At 42.7% G+C, this 19,362-nt stretch overlaps 2 protein-coding genes across 2 annotated transcripts in view; both read left to right on the plus strand.

Annotated features, from left to right (window-relative positions):
• Nucleotides 1–9,808, plus strand: part of LOC134825438 (ATP-binding cassette sub-family A member 2-like) — a 58,458-nt gene extending 48,650 nt beyond the window's left edge. The window contains exons 41-54 of the mRNA XM_063837614.1: nt 2,897–3,080; nt 3,262–3,320; nt 3,424–3,652; nt 3,967–4,097; nt 4,287–4,409; nt 4,760–4,931; nt 5,981–6,105; nt 6,586–6,680; nt 6,942–7,112; nt 7,655–7,717; nt 7,950–8,148; nt 8,817–8,998; nt 9,246–9,428; nt 9,551–9,808. Of these exons, the coding sequence (XP_063693684.1) occupies nt 2,897–3,080; nt 3,262–3,320; nt 3,424–3,652; nt 3,967–4,097; nt 4,287–4,409; nt 4,760–4,931; nt 5,981–6,105; nt 6,586–6,680; nt 6,942–7,112; nt 7,655–7,717; nt 7,950–8,148; nt 8,817–8,998; nt 9,246–9,428; nt 9,551–9,661 (2,027 nt within the window). The 3' untranslated portion in view covers nt 9,662–9,808. The remainder of the gene's footprint in view (nt 1–2,896; nt 3,081–3,261; nt 3,321–3,423; nt 3,653–3,966; nt 4,098–4,286; nt 4,410–4,759; nt 4,932–5,980; nt 6,106–6,585; nt 6,681–6,941; nt 7,113–7,654; nt 7,718–7,949; nt 8,149–8,816; nt 8,999–9,245; nt 9,429–9,550) is intronic.
• A 6,735-nt stretch (nt 9,809–16,543) lies between these two features.
• Nucleotides 16,544–19,362, plus strand: part of LOC134825323 (polypeptide N-acetylgalactosaminyltransferase 13-like) — a 32,416-nt gene continuing 29,597 nt past the window's right edge. The window contains exons 1-4 of the mRNA XM_063837495.1: nt 16,544–16,732; nt 17,550–17,651; nt 17,753–17,818; nt 17,951–18,072. Coding sequence (XP_063693565.1) covers nt 16,604–16,732; nt 17,550–17,651; nt 17,753–17,818; nt 17,951–18,072 — 419 coding nt within the window. The 5' untranslated portion in view covers nt 16,544–16,603. The remainder of the gene's footprint in view (nt 16,733–17,549; nt 17,652–17,752; nt 17,819–17,950; nt 18,073–19,362) is intronic.

A 19,362-nucleotide genomic window follows, 5' to 3' on the forward strand; every position in this document is an offset into this window, starting at 1 on the left:
CACGTGACACACCACCCAGTCTCACAACCCCTCTCCCCACGTGACACACCACCCAGTCTCACAACCCCTCTCCCCACGTGACACACCACCTAGTCTCACAACCCCTCACGTGAAACACCACCCAGTCTCACAACCCCTCTCCCCCACGTGACACACCACCTAGTCTCACAACCCCTCTCCCCCACGTGACACACCACCCAGTCTCACAACTCCTCACGTGAAACACCACCCAGTCTCACAACCCCTCACGTGACACACCACCCAGCCTCACAACCCCTCACGTGACACACCACCTAGTCTCACAACCCCTCACGTGACACACCACCTAGTCTCACAACCCCTCACCTGACACACCACCTAGTCTCACAACCCCTCACGTGACACACCACCCAGTCTCACAACCCCTCTCCCCACGTGACACATCACCCAGTCTCACAACCCCTCTCCCCACGTGACACACCACCCAGTCTCACAACCCCTCTCCCCACGTGACACACCACCTAGTCTCACAACCCCTCTCCCCACGTGACACACCACCCAGTCTCACAACCCCTCTCCCCACGTGACACACCAACTAGTCTCACAACCCCTCACGTGAAACACCACCCAGTCTCACAACCCCTCTCCCCACGTGACACACCACCCAGTCTCACAACCCCTCTCCCCACGTGACACACCACCTAGTCTCACATCCCCTCACGTGACACACCACCTAGTCTCACAACCCCTCACCTGACACACCACCTAGTCTCACAACCCCTCACGTGACACACCACCCAGTCTCACAACCCCTCTCCCCACGTGACGCACCACCCATTCTCACAACCCCTCTCCCCACGTGACACACCACCCAGTCTCACAACCCCTCTCCCCACGTGACACACCACCTAGTCTCACAACCCCTCTCCCCACGTGACACACCACCCAGTCTCACAACCCCTCTCCCCACGTGACACACCACCTAGTCTCACAACCCCTCACGTGAAACACCACCCAGTCTCACAACCCCTCTCCCCCACGTGACACACCACCCAGTCTCACAACTCCTCACGTGACACACCACCCAGCCTCACAACCCCTCTCCCCACGTGACACACCACCCAGTCTCACAACCCCTCACGTGACACACCACCTAGTCTCACAACCCCTCACGTGACACACCACCTAGTCTCACAACCCCTCACCTGACACACCACCTAGTCTCACAACCCCTCACGTGACACACCACCCAGTCTCACAACCCCTCTCCCCACGTGACACACCACCCATTCTCACAACCCCTCTCCCCACGTGACACACCACCCAGTCTCACAACCCCTCACGTGACACACCAACCAGTCTCACAACCCCTCTCCCCACGTGACACACCACCCAGTCTCACAACCCCTCACGTGACACACCACCCAGTCTCACAACCCCTCTCCCACGTGACACACCACCCAGTCTCAGTACCCCTCTCCCACGTGACACACCACCCAGTCTCACAACCCCTCTCCCCACGTGACACACCACCCAGTCTCACAACCCCTCACGTGACACACCACCCTGCCTAACAACCCCTCTCTCCACTAACCAGATTGGAAGAACCTGTCAGAGTACGGAGTAACAGTAACCACCCACCCCCTGCCTAACAACCCCTTCCCCCACTAACCAGATTGGAAGAACCTGTCAGAGTACGAAGTAACAGTAACCACCCACCCCCTGCCTAACAACCCCTCCCCCCACTAACCAGATTGGAAGAACCTGTCAGAGTACGAAGTAACAGTAACCACCCACCCCCTACCTAACAACCCCTCTCCCCACTAACCAGATTGGAAGAACCTGTCAGAGTACGGAGTAACAGTAACCACCCACCCCCTGCCTAACAACCCCTCCCCCCACTAACCAGATTGGAAGAACCTGTCAGAGTACGGAGTAACAGTAACCACCCACCCCCTGCCTAACAACCCCTCCCCCACTAACCAGATTGGAAGAACCTGTCAGAGTACGGAGTAACAGTAACCACCCACCCCCTGCCTAACAACCCCTCCCCCACTAACCAGATTGGAAGAACCTGTCAGAGTACGGAGTAACAGTAACCACCCACCCCCTGCCTAACAACCCCTCCCCCACTAACCAGATTGGAAGAACCTGTCAGAGTACGGAGTAACAGTAACCACCCACCCCCTGCCTAACAACCCTTCCCCCACTAACCAGATTGGAAGAACCTGTCAGAGTACGGAGTAACAGTAACCACCCACCCCCTGCCTAACAATCCCTCCCCCACTAACCAGATTGGAAGAACCTGTCAGAGTACGGAGTAACAGTAACCACCCACCCCCTGCCTAACAACCCCTCCCCCCACTAACCAGATTGGAAGAACCTGTCAGAGTACAGAGTAACAGTAACCACCCACCCCCTGCCTAACAACCCCTCCCCCCACTAACCAGATTGGAAGAACCTGTCAGAGTACAGAGTAACAGTAACCACCCACCCCCTGCCTAACAACCCCTCCCCCCACTAACCAGATTGGAAGAACCTGTCAGAGTACGGAGTAACAGTAACCACCCACCCCCTGCCTAACAACCCCTCCCCCCACTAACCAGATTGGAAGAACCTGTCAGAGTATAGAGTAACAGTAACCACCCACCCCCTGCCTAACAACCCCTCCCCCCACTAACCAGATTGGAAGAACCTGTCAGAGTACGGAGTAACAGTAACCACCCACCCCCTGCCTAACAACCCCTCCCCCCACTAACCAGATTGGAAGAACCTGTCAGAGTACGGAGTAACAGTAACCACCCACCCCCTGCCTAACAACCCCTCCCCCCTCTAACCAGATTGGAAGAACTTGTAAGAGTACGGAGTAACAGTAACCACCCACCCCTGCCTAACAACCCCTCCCCCCACTAACCAGATTGGAAGAACTTGTCAGAGTACGGAGTAACAGTAACCACCCACCCACTACCTAACAACGGCTCCCTAGCTGATGTTTGGGAGTTACTGGACGAGGAGAGTTACGATCTGGTTATCAGCATGTTTATTATCATCGCTCTTAGCTTCGTTCCTGCTAGTTTCGTACTCTTTCTAGTCAGTGAGAGGTTGGTAATAGGAAATAAGTTTAGATAAGTTTAGGTATACTATGGGTTTTCTGTAAAGCAAAATTTGAGATTTATATAAAACAAAATCTGATCAAACATTTTTCAAATAAGAATAATACAAACTTTTTCAAATTTGTTAATACAAAATTTAGAAAACTAAATACAAAATGTTCCTCTGCAGATGCTCTAGTTTGTACCTGCTAGAATGCATCTCCGGATCCCGTATATTCCCGTACCTCCGTACTAACACAACCTCTCTCTCTGCAGATGCTCTAGTTTGTACCTGCTAGAATGTATCTCCGGATCCCGTATATTCCCGTACCTCCGTACTAACACACTCTCTCTCTCTGCAGATGCTCTAGTTTGTACCTGCTAGAATGTATCTCCGGATCCCGTATATTCCCGTACTGGATGTCTAACTTTCTGTGGGACCTGGTCTCCTTCACCGTCGCTAACTGTGGGTGCATACTGGTGATTGTTATATTCCACTCTCCCTCCTTCTCCAGTGCGGATAACATTCCCGCTACATTTGTTATGTTCACTCTCTACGCCTGGTCCATCACTCCCCTCATGTTAGTGCAGCTTTACGCTGGTTACTATGGTTACTATGGTTACTATGGTTACTATGGTTACTATGGTTACTATGGTTACTATGGTTACTATGGTTACTATGGTTACTATGGTTACTATGGTTACTATGGTTGTTTTACACATTTGGTGTGTTTGTTAAGGCGTAGTTCGGCTGTTGAGACCTGACAAGAAAGATGTTATATAATATTATATCATTGCTTTATGTTATATATTATCACAGCAATACTCAAATAAGTTGTATCCATCAAGCCGATGCTAACGTTTATAAAGCAGGCAAATCATTCTTACTTCCCAGGTACATATTCTCTAAGACGTTCAGCGAGCCGAACAACGCATACGTAGTGATGATCTGCCTCAACACTTTCTGCGGAATAACCACTACTCTCATCACCTTCCTTATAGAGTTCCTTGCCCCTAATGACATAGGTAACTTACTTTCATATGTGGCTTTACATTTGATTCTTCATATCCATTCTACATATTTATCTTGTCGTGTTGTTGTTCTCGTTGTTCTCTTACATTTGATTCTTCATATCCTCTCATCTTTTCATGTTATTGTTCTCGTAGCCTACTTATTATACTTCCAGCTCTTACTTAACACTACATCTGTTACAGGAATGATAAGTATTAACAATATCCTGAAGTACGTGTTCCTGGTATTCCCCAATTACTGTCTAGGTAGAGGCATCATGGACCTGGCTGCTAACCAGTTCGCTAACGACCTCCGGGTCATGTACGGTAAGAGACAGTAACCATAGTAACTAACGGTAAGAGAATAGTGCTTACTTTGGTGAGAGCATAGTGCTTACTTTGGTAAGAGAATAAACTTTGGTTTGCTGGTCTGGACTTGTTAATGGTAGTCTATATCAGCTCCGAGCATGCTTTTGATATTGTTGGTGTTATTAGTTGATCAATAAGAGAATCAAATTGGGAATTTAGTGGCTGGTTACTAGGGTTTAGTGGCATAAATGATAGCCGATAGCTAGTAGCTACTTAGCACTACTAATAAAACTCATTGTTAGAATCTCACATTGTAGTGTTTAGTAGGGAGCATAGTAAGGAATCTTACGAAAATCCCTCACTGTCAGGGTACCCGAAGATATCCCCGTGGAACTGGGATTTGATTGGACGGAACCTCACATTCATGGGAGTTACCGGAGTTATCTACATAGTCCTACTCTGTATCATGAGTATACCTAGGAAGGGGAGGCGACGGAATGTGCCTAATGTTAACAAGGATTTGGAGGACGAGGATGTCAGGTAGTTTTTTTTGTGGTCACTGCTATGGTTACTATGGTCACTATGGTTACTATAGTTACTATGGTTACTATGACTACTATGGTTACTATGGTTACTATGGTTACTATGGTTACTATGGTTGCTATGGTTGCTATGGTTGCTATGGCTACTATGGTTAATATGGTTGCTATGGTTACTATGGTTACTATGGTTACTATGGTTACTATGGTTACTATGGTTACTATGGTTACTATGGTTACTATGGTTACTATGGTTACTATGGTTACTATGGTTATTATGGTTATTATGGTTACTATGGTTACTATGGTTACTATGGTTACTATGGTTACTATGGTTACTATGGTTACTATGGTTACTATGGTTACTATGGTTACTATGGGTACTATGGTTACTATGGTTACTATGGTTACTATGGTTACTATGGTTACTATGGTTACTATGGTTACTATGGTTACTATGGTTACTATGGTTACTATGGTTACTATGGTTACTATGGTTACTATGGTTACTATGGTTACTATGGTTACTATGGTTACTATGGTTACTAATCGAGACGAGTGCATTTACATTTTATATCTGATTACTCAGTAAATATTCAATACAGTAACTGGTTACTAGGCGGGTTGCTGGTTACTAGGGCTGCTGGTTACTAGGGCTGCTGGTTACTAGGGCTGCTGGTTACTAGGGCTGCTGGTTATTAGGGTTGCTGGTTACTAGGGTTGATGGTTACTAGGGTTGCTGGTTACTAGGGTTGCCGGTTACTAGGGTTGCTGGTTACTAGGGTTGCTGGTTACTAGGGTTGCTGGTTACTAGGGTTGCTGGCTACTAGGGTTGCTGGTTACCAGGGTTGCCGGTTACTAGGGTTGCTGGTTACTAGGGTTGCTGATTACTAGGGTTGCTGATTACTAAGGTTGCTGGTTACTAGGGTTGCTGATTACTTAGGTTGCTGGTTACTAGGGTTGCTGGTTACTTTAGCCACCGTCTAGGTAAACCAGTAACCCCTAGTAATTTTGTAGTATTAAGCAGATAATTTATAATTATATCCTCAGAACTGAGCGAAAAAGGACGATCTGCTCTTACGGGTATAACGACATTCTCAAGACCCAGAACTTGTGCAAAGTCTTCGGAAAGAAACACATTGCAGTTAACAGACTGGCTTTCTCGGTCGCTCCTGGTCAGTCTAAACTCACTGATCTCTGTACAACTTTCCTTATCTTCAAATTTTCAACGTGATAAAATCTATCATCATATTTTTAAGACTAGCAATATGATTTTCAGGAGAGTGTTTCGGTTTACTGGGTATAAACTAGCAATATGATTTTCAGGAGAGTGTTTCGGTTTACTGGGTATAAACTAGCAATATGATTTTCAGGAGAGTGTTTCGGTTTACTGGGTATAAACTAGCAATATGATTTTCAGGAGAGTGTTTCGGTTTACTGGGTATAAACTAACAATATGATTTTCAGGAGAGTGTTTCGGTTTACTGGGTATAAACTAGCAATATGATTTTCAGGAGAGTGTTTCGGTTTACTGGGTATAAACTAGCAATATGATTTTCAGGAGAGTGTTTCGGTTTACTGGGTATAAACTAGCAATATGATTTTCAGGAGAGTGTTTCGGTTTACTGGGTATAAACTAGCAATATGATTTTCAGGAGAGTGTTTCGGTTTACTGGGTATAAACGGAGCTGGAAAAACAACATCCTTCAAAATGCTGACTGGAGAAATTACACCTTCTAATGGAGACGCGGTAAGAGTTTAGTAGCCATAGTAAAGATATGTGCTTCTATAGTAACCATTGCTTAGTTACTAGTAACCACAATTACAATTTGTATCGTAGTGTGAGTTATGAGTGTGTTGGTTAGTGGCTCTTATTTACTTACAGGTTACTACATACTATTATTTAAGGATCATAAACAAGTTCTTGGTCTCAATAGTAAGTTTAACTTACTACTTTACTTCTAACGCCAAAAAGATGCTGAAAACTGCTGAAAACTGAATCCCCCTGCAGGTAGTATCCCAAATGAGTCTGTGTCACCAGATAAGTACCACTCGCAGACAAATGGGATACTGTCCCCAAACAGATGCTCTTCTACCCACACTCACTGCCTACGAGACTCTTGCTCTGTTCGCTAGATTGAGGGGTATACCGGAGTGTCATATTGACAACATGTCAAGGAAGGTATGTTCGCTAGATTGAGGGGTATACCGGAGTGTCATATTGACAACATGTCAAGGAAGGTATGTAATGTTCGCTAGATTGAGGGGTATACCGGAGTGTCATATTGACAACATGTCAAGGAAGGTATGTAATGTTCGCTAGATTGAGGGGTATACCGGAGTGTCATATTGACAACATGTCAAGGAAGGTATGTTCGCTAGATTGAGGGGTATACCGGAGTGTCATATTGACAACATGTCAAGGAAGGTATGTTCGCTAGATTGAGGGGTATACCGGAGTGTCATATTGACAACATGTCAAGGAAGGTATGTTTGCTAGATTGAGGGGTATACCGGAGTGTCATATTGACAACATGTCAAGGAAGGTATGTTCGCTAGATTGAGGGGTATACCGGAGTGTCATATTGACAACATGTCAAGGAAGGTATGTAATGTTCGCTAGATTGAGGGGTATACCGGAGTGTCATATTGACAACATGTCAAGGAAGGTATGTTCGCTAGATTGAGGGGTATACCGGATTGTCATATTGACAACATGTCAAGGAAGGTATGTTCGCTAGATTGAGGGGTATACCGGAGTTTCATATTGACAACATGTCAAGGAAGGTATGTCCCAGACTGTTCAAGTGCAGAATATTATCTCTCCAAGTTTTCATCTCGAATGTGTGTTCTTTATATAAACCGATTGTTGGACTTTTGTTTATTCGAGCTTAAGGATTTGCCACAGTGGATAGTATCCCACACAACCAGCCAATAAAAGCCCTCGCCAGCTGTGGCGAAACGTAATTACGTGCCCCCCCCACCCCCCCCACTGGTATTCACATTGTCCTTATCTCAGATAATCAGAACAGTAGGCCTGACCACGTGGGCGTCACGACCATGTGGTACTTACAGTGGGGGCAACAAGAGGAAACTATCAGCTGCTATTACTCTGGTGGGAGAGCCTAAACTCATCCTCATGGATGAGCCGACAGCGGGCATGGACCCTGGGGCTAGGAGGGCTCTGTGGGCAGTTATACAGGCTCAGAAGCGGAAAGGTGCGTCTAGTCGAGGCCTCGGTTGTCTTGATTGTGGTTTCCAATGATCAAGTGTTGCAGTTGACTTAAACTTACAGGCTTTTTATTGACCTCTAATAATAATATACTCTATCGTGTGAGTTGTGACACATGTTTTTATAAAGAACAACTCTCAGTAGACAGTAACCATAGTAACTAACCCTCAGTAACCATAGTAACTTACCCTCAGTAGACAGTAACCATAGCAACTAACCCTCAGTAGACAGTAACCATAGCAACTAACCCTCAGTAGACAGTAACCATAGTAACTAACCCTCAGTAACCATAGTAACTAACCCTCAGTAACCCTAGTAACTAACCCTCAGTAACCATAGTAACTAACCCTCAGTAACCATAGTAACTAACCCTCAGTAACCCTAGTAACTAACCCTCAGTAACCATAGTAACTAACCCTCAGTAACCATAGTAACTAACCCTCAGTAACCATAGTAACTAACCCTCAGTAACCATAGTAACTAACCCTCAGTAGACAGCAACCATAGTAACTAACCCTCACTAACCAAAGTAACTTACCCTCAGTAACCATAGTAACTAACCCTCAGTAACCATAGTAACTAACCCTCAGTAACCATAGTAACTAACCCTCAGTAACCCTAGTAACTAACCCTCACTAACCAAAGTAACCTCAGGCAAGGCAGTAGTGATAACCTCCCACAGCATGTCCGAGTGTGAGGTGTTATGTAGTAGAATAGGAATTATGGTAGCAGGACGGTTACGGTGTCTGGGCAGCTCTCAGCATCTCAGAGATAAGTATGGGAATGGATACGTTATCCAGCTGAAACTCAACCCTCAGGAGTACAACCTGCATAAGGTTTGTGTTATCCGCAAAGTTATTTAGTTTGTCTTATCCGAAAAGTTATTTAGTTTGTGTTATCCGCAAAGTTATTTAGTTTGTCTCATCCGCAAAGTTATTTAGTTCGTCTAATCTGAAAAGTTATTTAGTTTCATGAATTAAATTTGGGTGAGCGATTTAGTGGAAGCGTCTGAATTTTGCACACTGCACACGATTATTATTCACCACACTATCTACTGTGCAACAAGCAGCATTTCCACTACAGGTAAAAACCCACATGCAAGTTCACCTACCCGGCTCAGTACTCAAAGAAGAGAACTACTGCAACCTGAGGTACGAGATAAAACAGAACAAATGCCAGGTAGCTGACATCTTCACCGTCATGCAGCGAGCTAAGCCCATTCTGGGACTGCTCGACTACGCTGTCCATCAGACAAACCTCGAGCAAGTAAGATCGATTTGTGATTTTTCGCAGATATTATATTTGTATTCTTGATAACGTCAGCTACCATACAGATCAATCAGCTAGCGCTTCAGTTTGTTAATGTAAAAACAATTTTACGATCCCAGGTTTTTATCAACTTCGCTCAAATTGAAACACCTGATAACATCGACGATGAACTTTTGTGTTTGGAAGAAAACGTGGTTACACCGTCAAATCTTCAACTTTCTTTAGACTAACCGTTTAAGGTTTTAATGTCAAAATATCGACTTTTTAACTTGTTTTTAGAATTTTTAATTCATAATTGAATTGTTATGTCAATGATGTTATATTTTATTGTATAGTCGACATTTTAAATGATTTGAATTTAATTGGGTTTTGCATTGTTCATTTTTGATCACTTTTATATTTATTCTACCTGAGTCAGTGTTGTTTTTTTCTTCATTTCACTCAGAGTTATGGATTTTCTGTGATGAAATTATTTTGCCATCCATGTTATACATCATTAAAAAAATATTTGAATAGCAAACGATCCCAACAAAAATTCAAATATAAACCCGATTTACAGGACCTTATAATATGACCCTATTCCTATATATTGTATAGTAGCGCGATGCACTCAGAGTCAGCACTACTGGACCACGCCGCGCATCAAATACTATTTCTTGCAACCATGCTCAGTAGATCAGCGAAATGCACCACTGGGCCTCGCCGAGCTGCGAAGGATTGACATCGTGAATCAGCTTTATATACTAACCCTAGGCCTAACCAAATCCCTAACTGAATTGAATATTTATATATATTCCGAACATTGAACCTTAACGAAAAATTGAACCAACTTCTTCATTATACATATATAATATTAACAATTGATCGATTATTCGGCCGAAAATACTTTTTGATCCGGCCGGCCGGAGTGCACAAAAAAGGTATACAACGTTTAGCAAGTGATTTATTGATTGACGATGTCAACCCTTCCCAGGAACCCTGACCGGATGGGGCTTAACTTTAAAAGTAAAAGAGTTGGAGACTTCCGGTTTTTTGTAACATGTTCCTCTTTTAAAAGTAACGTTACCTCTCCAGGAGGAAAATTCAAGACAACGTAATTGTTGAGTTATCTCAAAATCTCCAGAAAAGTCCCCTTTCGGGCCGATCAAAAGTTTACAACTTTAACTTTGCGGATTCCTGTACTCTGGTTGGCTGAATTGTGTCACGTGGTAGCTGCCTGAACATTGGAATGCGCCACGCGTGCAAATCATGCTTGTTGTCGCGCGCGAGGTCAAGCCGTCTGTTTAAATTAAACCAACTCTAGTACCACCACCAGCCGGTAACTTTTCCTGGGTACGAAGTAACCAATTAGGGCTATTAAATGCCGAACACAAGGATATTTCGTATTCGGATCATATGCCTGCAGGCTGTCTGTCGAGCGATAAGTGACGTTAAGTGAAACCGTGAGCACCACTTCTTGCCAATTTGCTTTTGAATTACGGCCCAATCATGAAGTTAAACAGTACAAGTTGTGTTTTAACGGCAAAATACAGCGAATTCTAGCTCTTGAAAGTTGTAGGTTTGGAAGATCAATACGGCTGCTTTAATTCATAAAAGTCTTAAGTTAGAACGGCCAAAACACCCTACTCGGCGTCAGCCAGCTGCACCCAGGAACCCTGACCGGATGGGCAACAGATTGTTGCTCTGCAACCATTTCGTCATCTTTGTAGGTTTATAACCAACCAGGACGCGCGCCGAGTTGGACTCGGACTAATATTTGAAACAAATGTTTTACGAGTATCACCCGTTAACGTCATCTTTTTGATGCGAAGCAAGATCAAGAATTCTAGTTTGCGCGGCGCGTTGAAGCGGCAAAGTCCTCCAAGTGATTTAAAACGCCGAAAATTGCCTGTCTAGTTTTTAGTTTGCAATTGTACTTGTATATTATTTACCTGGGGACCTCAGGCTATTATGTCCATAATAGAGATTCGGCGGAATGACAGGCTGAGCGCGGCCCAGTAAATAAATTATTTGTATATATTACTTTTATATGCAGTTATTACAGAAAACCTGTCCCAACAATACAAAATTTTGACCTACGCTTTGGGCCTGCCGCGCATAAATATTAAATTGCGTGACCAAAACAGTTTTGCTAGGGGCCGGCCCGGCCGGGTGCACGATAAAAATAAACTTGCTCGGATTTTCAAAATTTTTGTACCATTGTTTTCTTGTTTCTAGAGACTGTGAGAATTTTCACAGTACCAAATTTGTTATACCTTTTTGGAATGATCAGTGAATTTCGCCTAGGTGCCATATTTGATGGTGCGCGGCTTTTGGAGCAAAATTAGGTGTAAAAGTCGCGTAATTTGGCGTAATTCGTTAATTTTTGTCGTATTATTCTGTAATATCTTCGGTTCCTTTAATAAGATCATTCTGAAAATTGGTGAAGACCTTCCAATAGAGCTTTTACAACTGTCCGAAAAATTTGATAGATATCAGAGTTGATATAGTGATCAAAATGGGGCAAAATACGCTTCTTTTAGCTGTAACATAATGTTTGATGGTTGGATAGGATATGCTTTAAATTTTTCGGACACTTTCCTTGTAAGTCTATGAGTAAGCTAACCAATTTTTGTTAAAATTAGATCGCAAGGGAAGGTTACTCAATACGTATTTGTTTCAAGAATTTTGTGCTGGCCGAAATTAGCGCTAAAAAACCATCCTACAGTCGGCACGCGCGGCTCACTGTCGATGGCGCACTACCTAGTTTTGCCGTGCCCATCACCCATATTTACTTAAATAACACATTTTATTTAATTATTATACATTTGCTCTAACCACTAACCAAAACCCTTCCGCTTGCATGCAATACCCTTTACTTTTTGATCGCGCGCGAAGCGCTCGGCGGCCGGCCGGCCTTTCCACTTTTCCAGCCGGCCAGCGTGCACGCTTCGCATGCACGAAAGAGTAGGTAGTGCGCCATCGACAGTGAGCCGCGCGTGCCGACTGTAGGATGGTTTTTTAGCGCTAATTTCGGCCAGCACAATTTTCTTCAACCAAATAGATATTAAGTATCCTTCCCGACCTCCGATCATTGCAACAAAAATTGGTAAGCTTACTCATAGACTTACAAGGAAAGTGTCCGAAACGTTTAAAGCATATCCAACCATCAGACATTATGTTACAGGTAAAAACAGCGTATTTTGCCCCATTTTGATCACTACATCAACTCCGATATCCACCAAATTTTTCGGACAGTTGTGAAAGCCCTATTGGAAGGTCGTCGCCAATTTTCAGAATGATCTCATTCAAGGAACTGAAGATATTACAGAATAATACGACAAAAATTAACGAATTACGCCAAATTACGCGACTTTTACACCTAATTTTGCTCCAAAAGCCGCACACCATCAAATATGGCACCTAGGCGAAACTCACTGATCTTTCCAAAAAGGTATGACAAATGTGGTATTGTTAAAATTCTCACAGTCTCTAGAAAACAATGGTACAACAATTTTTAAAATCCGAGCAAGTTTATTTTTATGGTGCACCCCCTAGAAAGAGTTATGTAACGTTTAGCAAGTATTTTCATTGAACAAATTAATTTGGGCGAGCAATCAAGTGAAGGATTGCTACAAGTTGCATGTTTTAACGCAAAGCGTACTTGACGCCGGCCGTTATTTACCTGGGGACCCCAGGCTAATAAATATTCGGCGGAATGACAGGCTGACTGCTGATCGCCACCGGCCCAGTAAGCCGTTACTGGCATGGGCGGCGCTCAGCCTGTCATTCCGCAAAATTTCTATTTGCGCGGCGGATGATTATGAACATAAATATAATACCCTGGGGTCCCCAGGTAAGCTGGCCTTGTATCATGTTGCGACCCCCACGGTCGTTTCACTATGGTCGTTTCACTATGGCTAATGGCTATCCTGACGATACAGGGGGAGCCGCGCACTTCGTGCGCGGCGGGTCATACAACGTATGACAAAGCTGGCCGGCGCTGATCAATAATGATCGACTCTGCGCACAAAAAAATACAACTTCAAATGTGTTTCAATAAAGTTAATGGTTAAGTAAGAATTTAAATTGCGCGCAATGCACTCGTTTTTAAAACTTCATGAATTTAATTGAGATTTGATTGTATCACGTTGTGACCCCCACGGTCGTTTCACGGTCGATACAGGGGAGCCGCGCACTCGTGCGCGGCGGGTCATAAAACGTATGACAAAGATTTGACGGGTGTTACTCCATACTCGTCTAAATCTATTCGAAGTTGTAGGTTTACAACCTACCAGGACGCGCGCCGAGTTGGACTCGTCGACGGTCCTGTATATGGAACAGATATTTTACGAGTCCAACTCGGCGAGTCCAACTCGGCGCGCGTCCTGGTAGGTTGTAAACCTACAAACGCTACTTCAAAGAAATTTAGACGAGTAACATCCGTCAAGTGTCGACAGGTTTGATGGTTTATTACGGTGATCAAGGAAGAAAATCTGCTGGCTGAACTGTTCCTTGATTGTTTCAAGAGTTTCATCGCGCAGCCTATTTTTAAGGATGCTATTTTGAATAGCCTGAATGGCAACTTTCCCTGAAGCAAAGCGCCTTATATAACAGACCCAGCTATGGTCTGACAGAGGAAGTAGAAAGAAAATGCAGTCTGCTAACATAAACTTATTAAGTTTTTGATACTTGGGGTCACTTAAGGAAATTGGTCAGTATCAACTTAAGGGTACTGAAAAAGTCTACTTCTTATCGTATATTATTGCTCTCAGTATTATAGTTTCAAATGGTATTGAAGCATGAGTAGAAAGCTGCTTACATTATGACCCTCGGAGGATTTGTTATCTGTTACCTCCACAAATGCAGGTGCAACAGGGGCACCTTCAGTCCTGACTCTGGGACCCAAAATCAAGCCTTTCTCATTTCCTCATCTGTTTGAAACACATAATTTGGCTGTTGATCGGTGTTATTGGGATCAACCACTCTCAAAGTGAGATAGGGTTGAGCAAGATAGAGACTGCTCAGCGGTTTGATGTCATCAAATTATTTGTTATATAGTAGTTTTGAAAGTATTAAAACATATCCCAACCCTTGTCAAGAAAACAACAAATTTCAAGAAAACAACAAATTTTTATTGTTAGAGTGTCCTTTGGTTAACATCTAGTATAGAAGGATCAGTTCTCGCATGCAAGCAACAAGTTATAATCGAGTGCAATGTAACAATTTTATTATTTACAGTTTACATACTTACTTAGTATATAGGGCGATCATTGATTGAAACCATTTAGACTTTTAATATTTTCCCCTCAAATTGTGATTTGCAGTTTCATTTAACCACATCGACCGCCTGAGAAACATCATCAAACAGGTGTGGTTTGCCGATGATAGTGCTGCTGGAGGAAAATTGGAGGCAGTGTATAAGTGGTGGAAGGAGTTGCTCCAAGTTGGACCTAAGTATGGTTATTTTCCTAACCCATCTAAAAGCATTCTAGTAGTGAAGGACCCTCAGATGATCGACCAGGCCAAGGCATTGTTTGGAGAGTTCAATATGCAAATAACATCAGGCACAAGGCATCTTGGTGCAGTACTTGGCAATACAGGTGTCAAAGATCAGTACATTGCCGATAAGGTCCAAGGGTGGTGCGAAGACATCAAGATGCTAGCTGATATTGCAGAATCTGAGCCTCAAGCAGCCTATTCAGCCTACATCTCTGGCATACAACACCGATGGAAGTTTGTTCAAAGGACTGTTCCTCATATCTCTGAAGCCATGGAGCCGCTAGAACATGAAATAAGACAAAAGCTTCTGCCAAAGATGCTGGGCAGGGAGATTTCAGACTTAGAGAGGGACGTGTTAAGTCTACCAATAAGATTGGGAGGATTGGGCATTGGTAAACCCCACGAGGAATGCCAGTCTGAGTACACAGCTTCCAAGCTACTCACCACCGAGCTTACAAAGGCAATAGTGGACCAACAGGAAGTTTACACTGCATCCAGTAACCTCACCAAATCAGGGAAAGAAATGATAAAAAATTTGAAGAATTCCGAGCTCCAAGCCAAGTTTAACGCTATAGCTGAAAGATGTGGCACCTCCTCTAAGAGAGCACTACTAACAGCAAGAGAAAAGGGAGCGTCCAGTTGGCTTAACACATTGCCACTTCAGCAGTATGGCTACACTCTGAACAAAGAGGAGTTTCGAGACAGTGTCTGCTTACGCTACAGTTGGTGGATACCAAACACTCCCATCACCTGTGGATGTGGGAAAACAAGTGATCTTGACCACCTTCTCACCTGTAAGCTAGGGGGCTACGTGATAATGACCCACAACAACATCAGAGACACAATGGCAAATCTACTTCGTGAGGTATGTCATGATGTAAAAGTTGAACCCCAGCTACAGAAGGTGAATGAGGGTGACTGCCTCAACCCCAAGACTATAACAGGTGACCAAGCTCGGCTTGATGTATCTGCTAGAGGAGTTTGGACTCCATTTGATAAGACCTTTCTTGACATAAGGGTTTCACACCCCAATTGCTTATCAAACAGGACAAAAACTCTTCAAGAAGTATACGAAGAGAACGAGAAAGAGAAGAAAGACGAGTACTTGGAGAGAGTGTTGAATGTGGAGAAGGCTACCTTCACCCCGGCTGTATTCCTCACATCTGGAGGAATGTCTAAAGAGTGTAAGCAGTTCGTCAACAGAGTAGCAGACCTCATTGCAAGAAAAAGGAAGGAAAGGTACTGCGATGTAGTAAGACACGTGAGAACTAGGATAAGATTTGCAATGTTGAGAACAACTCTTATTGCTCTACGAGGGTACCGAGGAAAGAAGGTGGACACCAAACGTGAGATCCAGCTATCAGAAGTTTCATACAACCTCATCCCTGCCCCTATAATGGAGTAGATCATGTGTTTTGTTAAAATGTTTTTGAAAAAATTATTAGTAGCAATGAATTGTGCTCTGCCAATTGCAACACTTAAAATTTGATTGTGCTCTGCCAATTGCATCACTTGATTTAATTGAATGTATATATATACTGTTTGACATATTTTTCATATTGTCAAAATTGATTTTATATCCTTGAATGATTTGACATTTAACCACATGAATCAAATTTCATCTTATGTACAGATGTTGTAGTCGATGGTAAGAAAAAGAGGCTGTCATACAATTGGAGTTGACGAGCTAGATGAGTCTTATTCGTTTTCTAAGAAGATGGCACATTCTAGTAAAATTTGGATTGTTTGTCCTAATTTTTGCTTCATTTATGACTGTAACAGTACTCATCAACTCAACAGTGACTTCCAACACTCCACAGGTAAGATCAAGACTAATTTCAATTAGAAAAATATCTGTTTGTCCATTGAGCTGAATGATTTAATTTGTCATTGCAATTTTTTCAATCTTAATAACTTTTGTTTACCATGTACCCCAATTTACACCCTATAAATATGGGTTTATTGTAAATGAATAAATTACTATTAATCATTATGTTTACCTCTGGTGATGGTTGTTATCAACTTGACTAGTCGGATCAATGTTACAATGCAGTTACAATGCATTGTAACTGAGATAAGACTCATCTTACCTTACAAGACATATTTATAACGTACGAAATGTGGCGGTTTTCCGAAAATTTCGCCATATTTTCGAACCGCCAAAATTTCGGTCGTCGTAATAGAATCCGCCGCATTATCTTTTAGCTTATTTCAATGACTGTGCCTTCACTGCTTTATTTTGTTTCTAAAAAGTAATATCAAGTAAAATGAATAAATAAATTCTGGCATCTTGGGACAAATTATCACCACACCAATGACGAATTGAATGTCAAGCAATACAGTTTAAATTTGCATTAAAATACATGTATGTGCTAACATGAAAGTCTTACAGTCTTAATACAGACTAAGTTTGAACATGATTTTACTGAATTTCAGAATTTTCCTTACTGCTTACTGTCACAAAAAATGATGAAAAATACCCTTATTTTCTGTGACGTCCGAAATTTGACGGTTTTTGTTCAATTTCGCCATATTTTCGGACTGCCAAAATTTCGGTCGTCGCAAATTAGGCCGCCATAAATATGTCTTGTAAGGTATTCAACTGCTCAGCAAGTGTAAACTTCCTCCATTTTCCAGAACAGATACTCCAAAGACTCTGACACTAACGAAAGGGGACATGATCCCCCAACTGATGATGTAAAGCCTACAGTGAAGGTGGAAAAAGAAGATTGGCAGCCGGTTAGTTTTTTCTAATAAAATTTTTGTTGTCCATGACTTTATTTTGCTAATCAACAATTGATAACCATATTATACTTGAGTTCATAAAAAACATTTATCAGGCAGCTTGGAAGGAATCTGATGATATCAAAAGAGTTCGAGAACAGTTACAGAATCATCTTAAGCAGGTGTTTTATCTTGCCAGTAATCAGTATTCTAGTTATGAAAGCTTTCGTTTTGGTGCTATTCACTTCACATGTTTTATTGATATAAATTGACTTTACTCACAGTATTTCCCTTTATAAGCAATAACCATGCAGTTACCTGCCGGGGAGACAGAAGAAGAGGCTAAGAAACGTGGGTTTAATACCCACGGCTACAATGCTAGACTAGCTGATACGACACCCCTTAATAGACATGTGTCTGACATGAGACACCCTATGTTAGTAGTTGAGGATTATCATTTTGAAGTTGCAATATTTATATAGTACTTTCTGGTTGTCGTCATTTTGAAGTTACAATATAAAGTAGAACCTCTCTAGATACCGTTTATATAATATAATATTATTGTGATTTTTATTTATACTGATCAATTTGTACATTTTGCCACCTCAGCTTGGCATTGAATATCAGCTACAAATTGTTATTTTCAATTCAAATGTATACCGTTACATTGACATATTGCTGATGCTAATTTAAGATAGCAAGATATTAAGAATCCTATGTTGGTCCCTAAAATCCCACATAGTCAGATAATAAATTATATTGAACTGAATATTAATTTAAAAAGTAGCATAATTAGCAGTGACCACTATCTTGTCTATGAACATACATAATATTACCTTCCTCATCAACATCCATCTCTTGTTTTTGAAATATACTCTGTATAAGGTACCTATTCGGCAGAAGTTGATTGTATGGTGGGAATGCCCTGTGCCTCTTGTCCCAGTAACCCTCACCTTGCAGGTTCATATCACCCTTCGGGGGTACGTGATCTAACTTTACCATCTTGCACACTGCAAGCTTCAAACCTGATGCTTTCATCTTTATGAAGATATCCTTGTGCTCGAGAATTTTTAGGTCGGGATCCCAGCCGCCTGTTGCTCTGACAGGTTCAGTTTTACCCATGAACAGGTTTAAATTGAGATCACATTGAAAACAGGCTGGATAGTTTGGCACTGTTCTGTTTAGCTTCTCACACGTCCCTGGGAATAGGCCCAGTTTTCTCTTTGTACCGTTGAAATATCCAAATTTGAGTAGCCCAGCTATGTTACCCCTGTGAATCAACCCTCCTCCAACCACTGTCACATCTGTGGTGTCTAGTATGTCCACCATAGTCTTCAGATCGGTGGTGCTCAACATCATCACATCATCGTCCATCAGGAGAAAATACTTCGTTTTAACCAGTGCCAGTGCTCTATTTCTACCCTCAGCTATCCCATAATCTTCATACTCACCAATAACATAGTTCAGTAAAGGGTACTGAGCTATTTTACCCATAATTTCCTCTGAATATTCGTCAGGACCATCATCAAAGCAAGCTATAGGCAGGTCGTACCCAAAGCTATCCCTGACAGACTGAGCGAGGCGCAGTATCAGGTTGGGACGGCGCCCGGTCTTTACCACTAGCGTAACACATTCCCAGTGTTTAGCACAGTGTGTCACGTGATGAGACGGTAACAGTTGAATAGGTGGGGTCAGTTTGTTTATCCCGCACATCTTGAAGTCACAT

The sequence above is a fragment of the Bolinopsis microptera genome, chromosome 13 (genome assembly GCF_026151205.1).
Source record: "Bolinopsis microptera isolate Bmic1 chromosome 13, MBARI_Bmic_1.0, whole genome shotgun sequence".
NCBI lineage: Eukaryota > Metazoa > Ctenophora > Tentaculata > Lobata > Bolinopsidae > Bolinopsis > Bolinopsis microptera.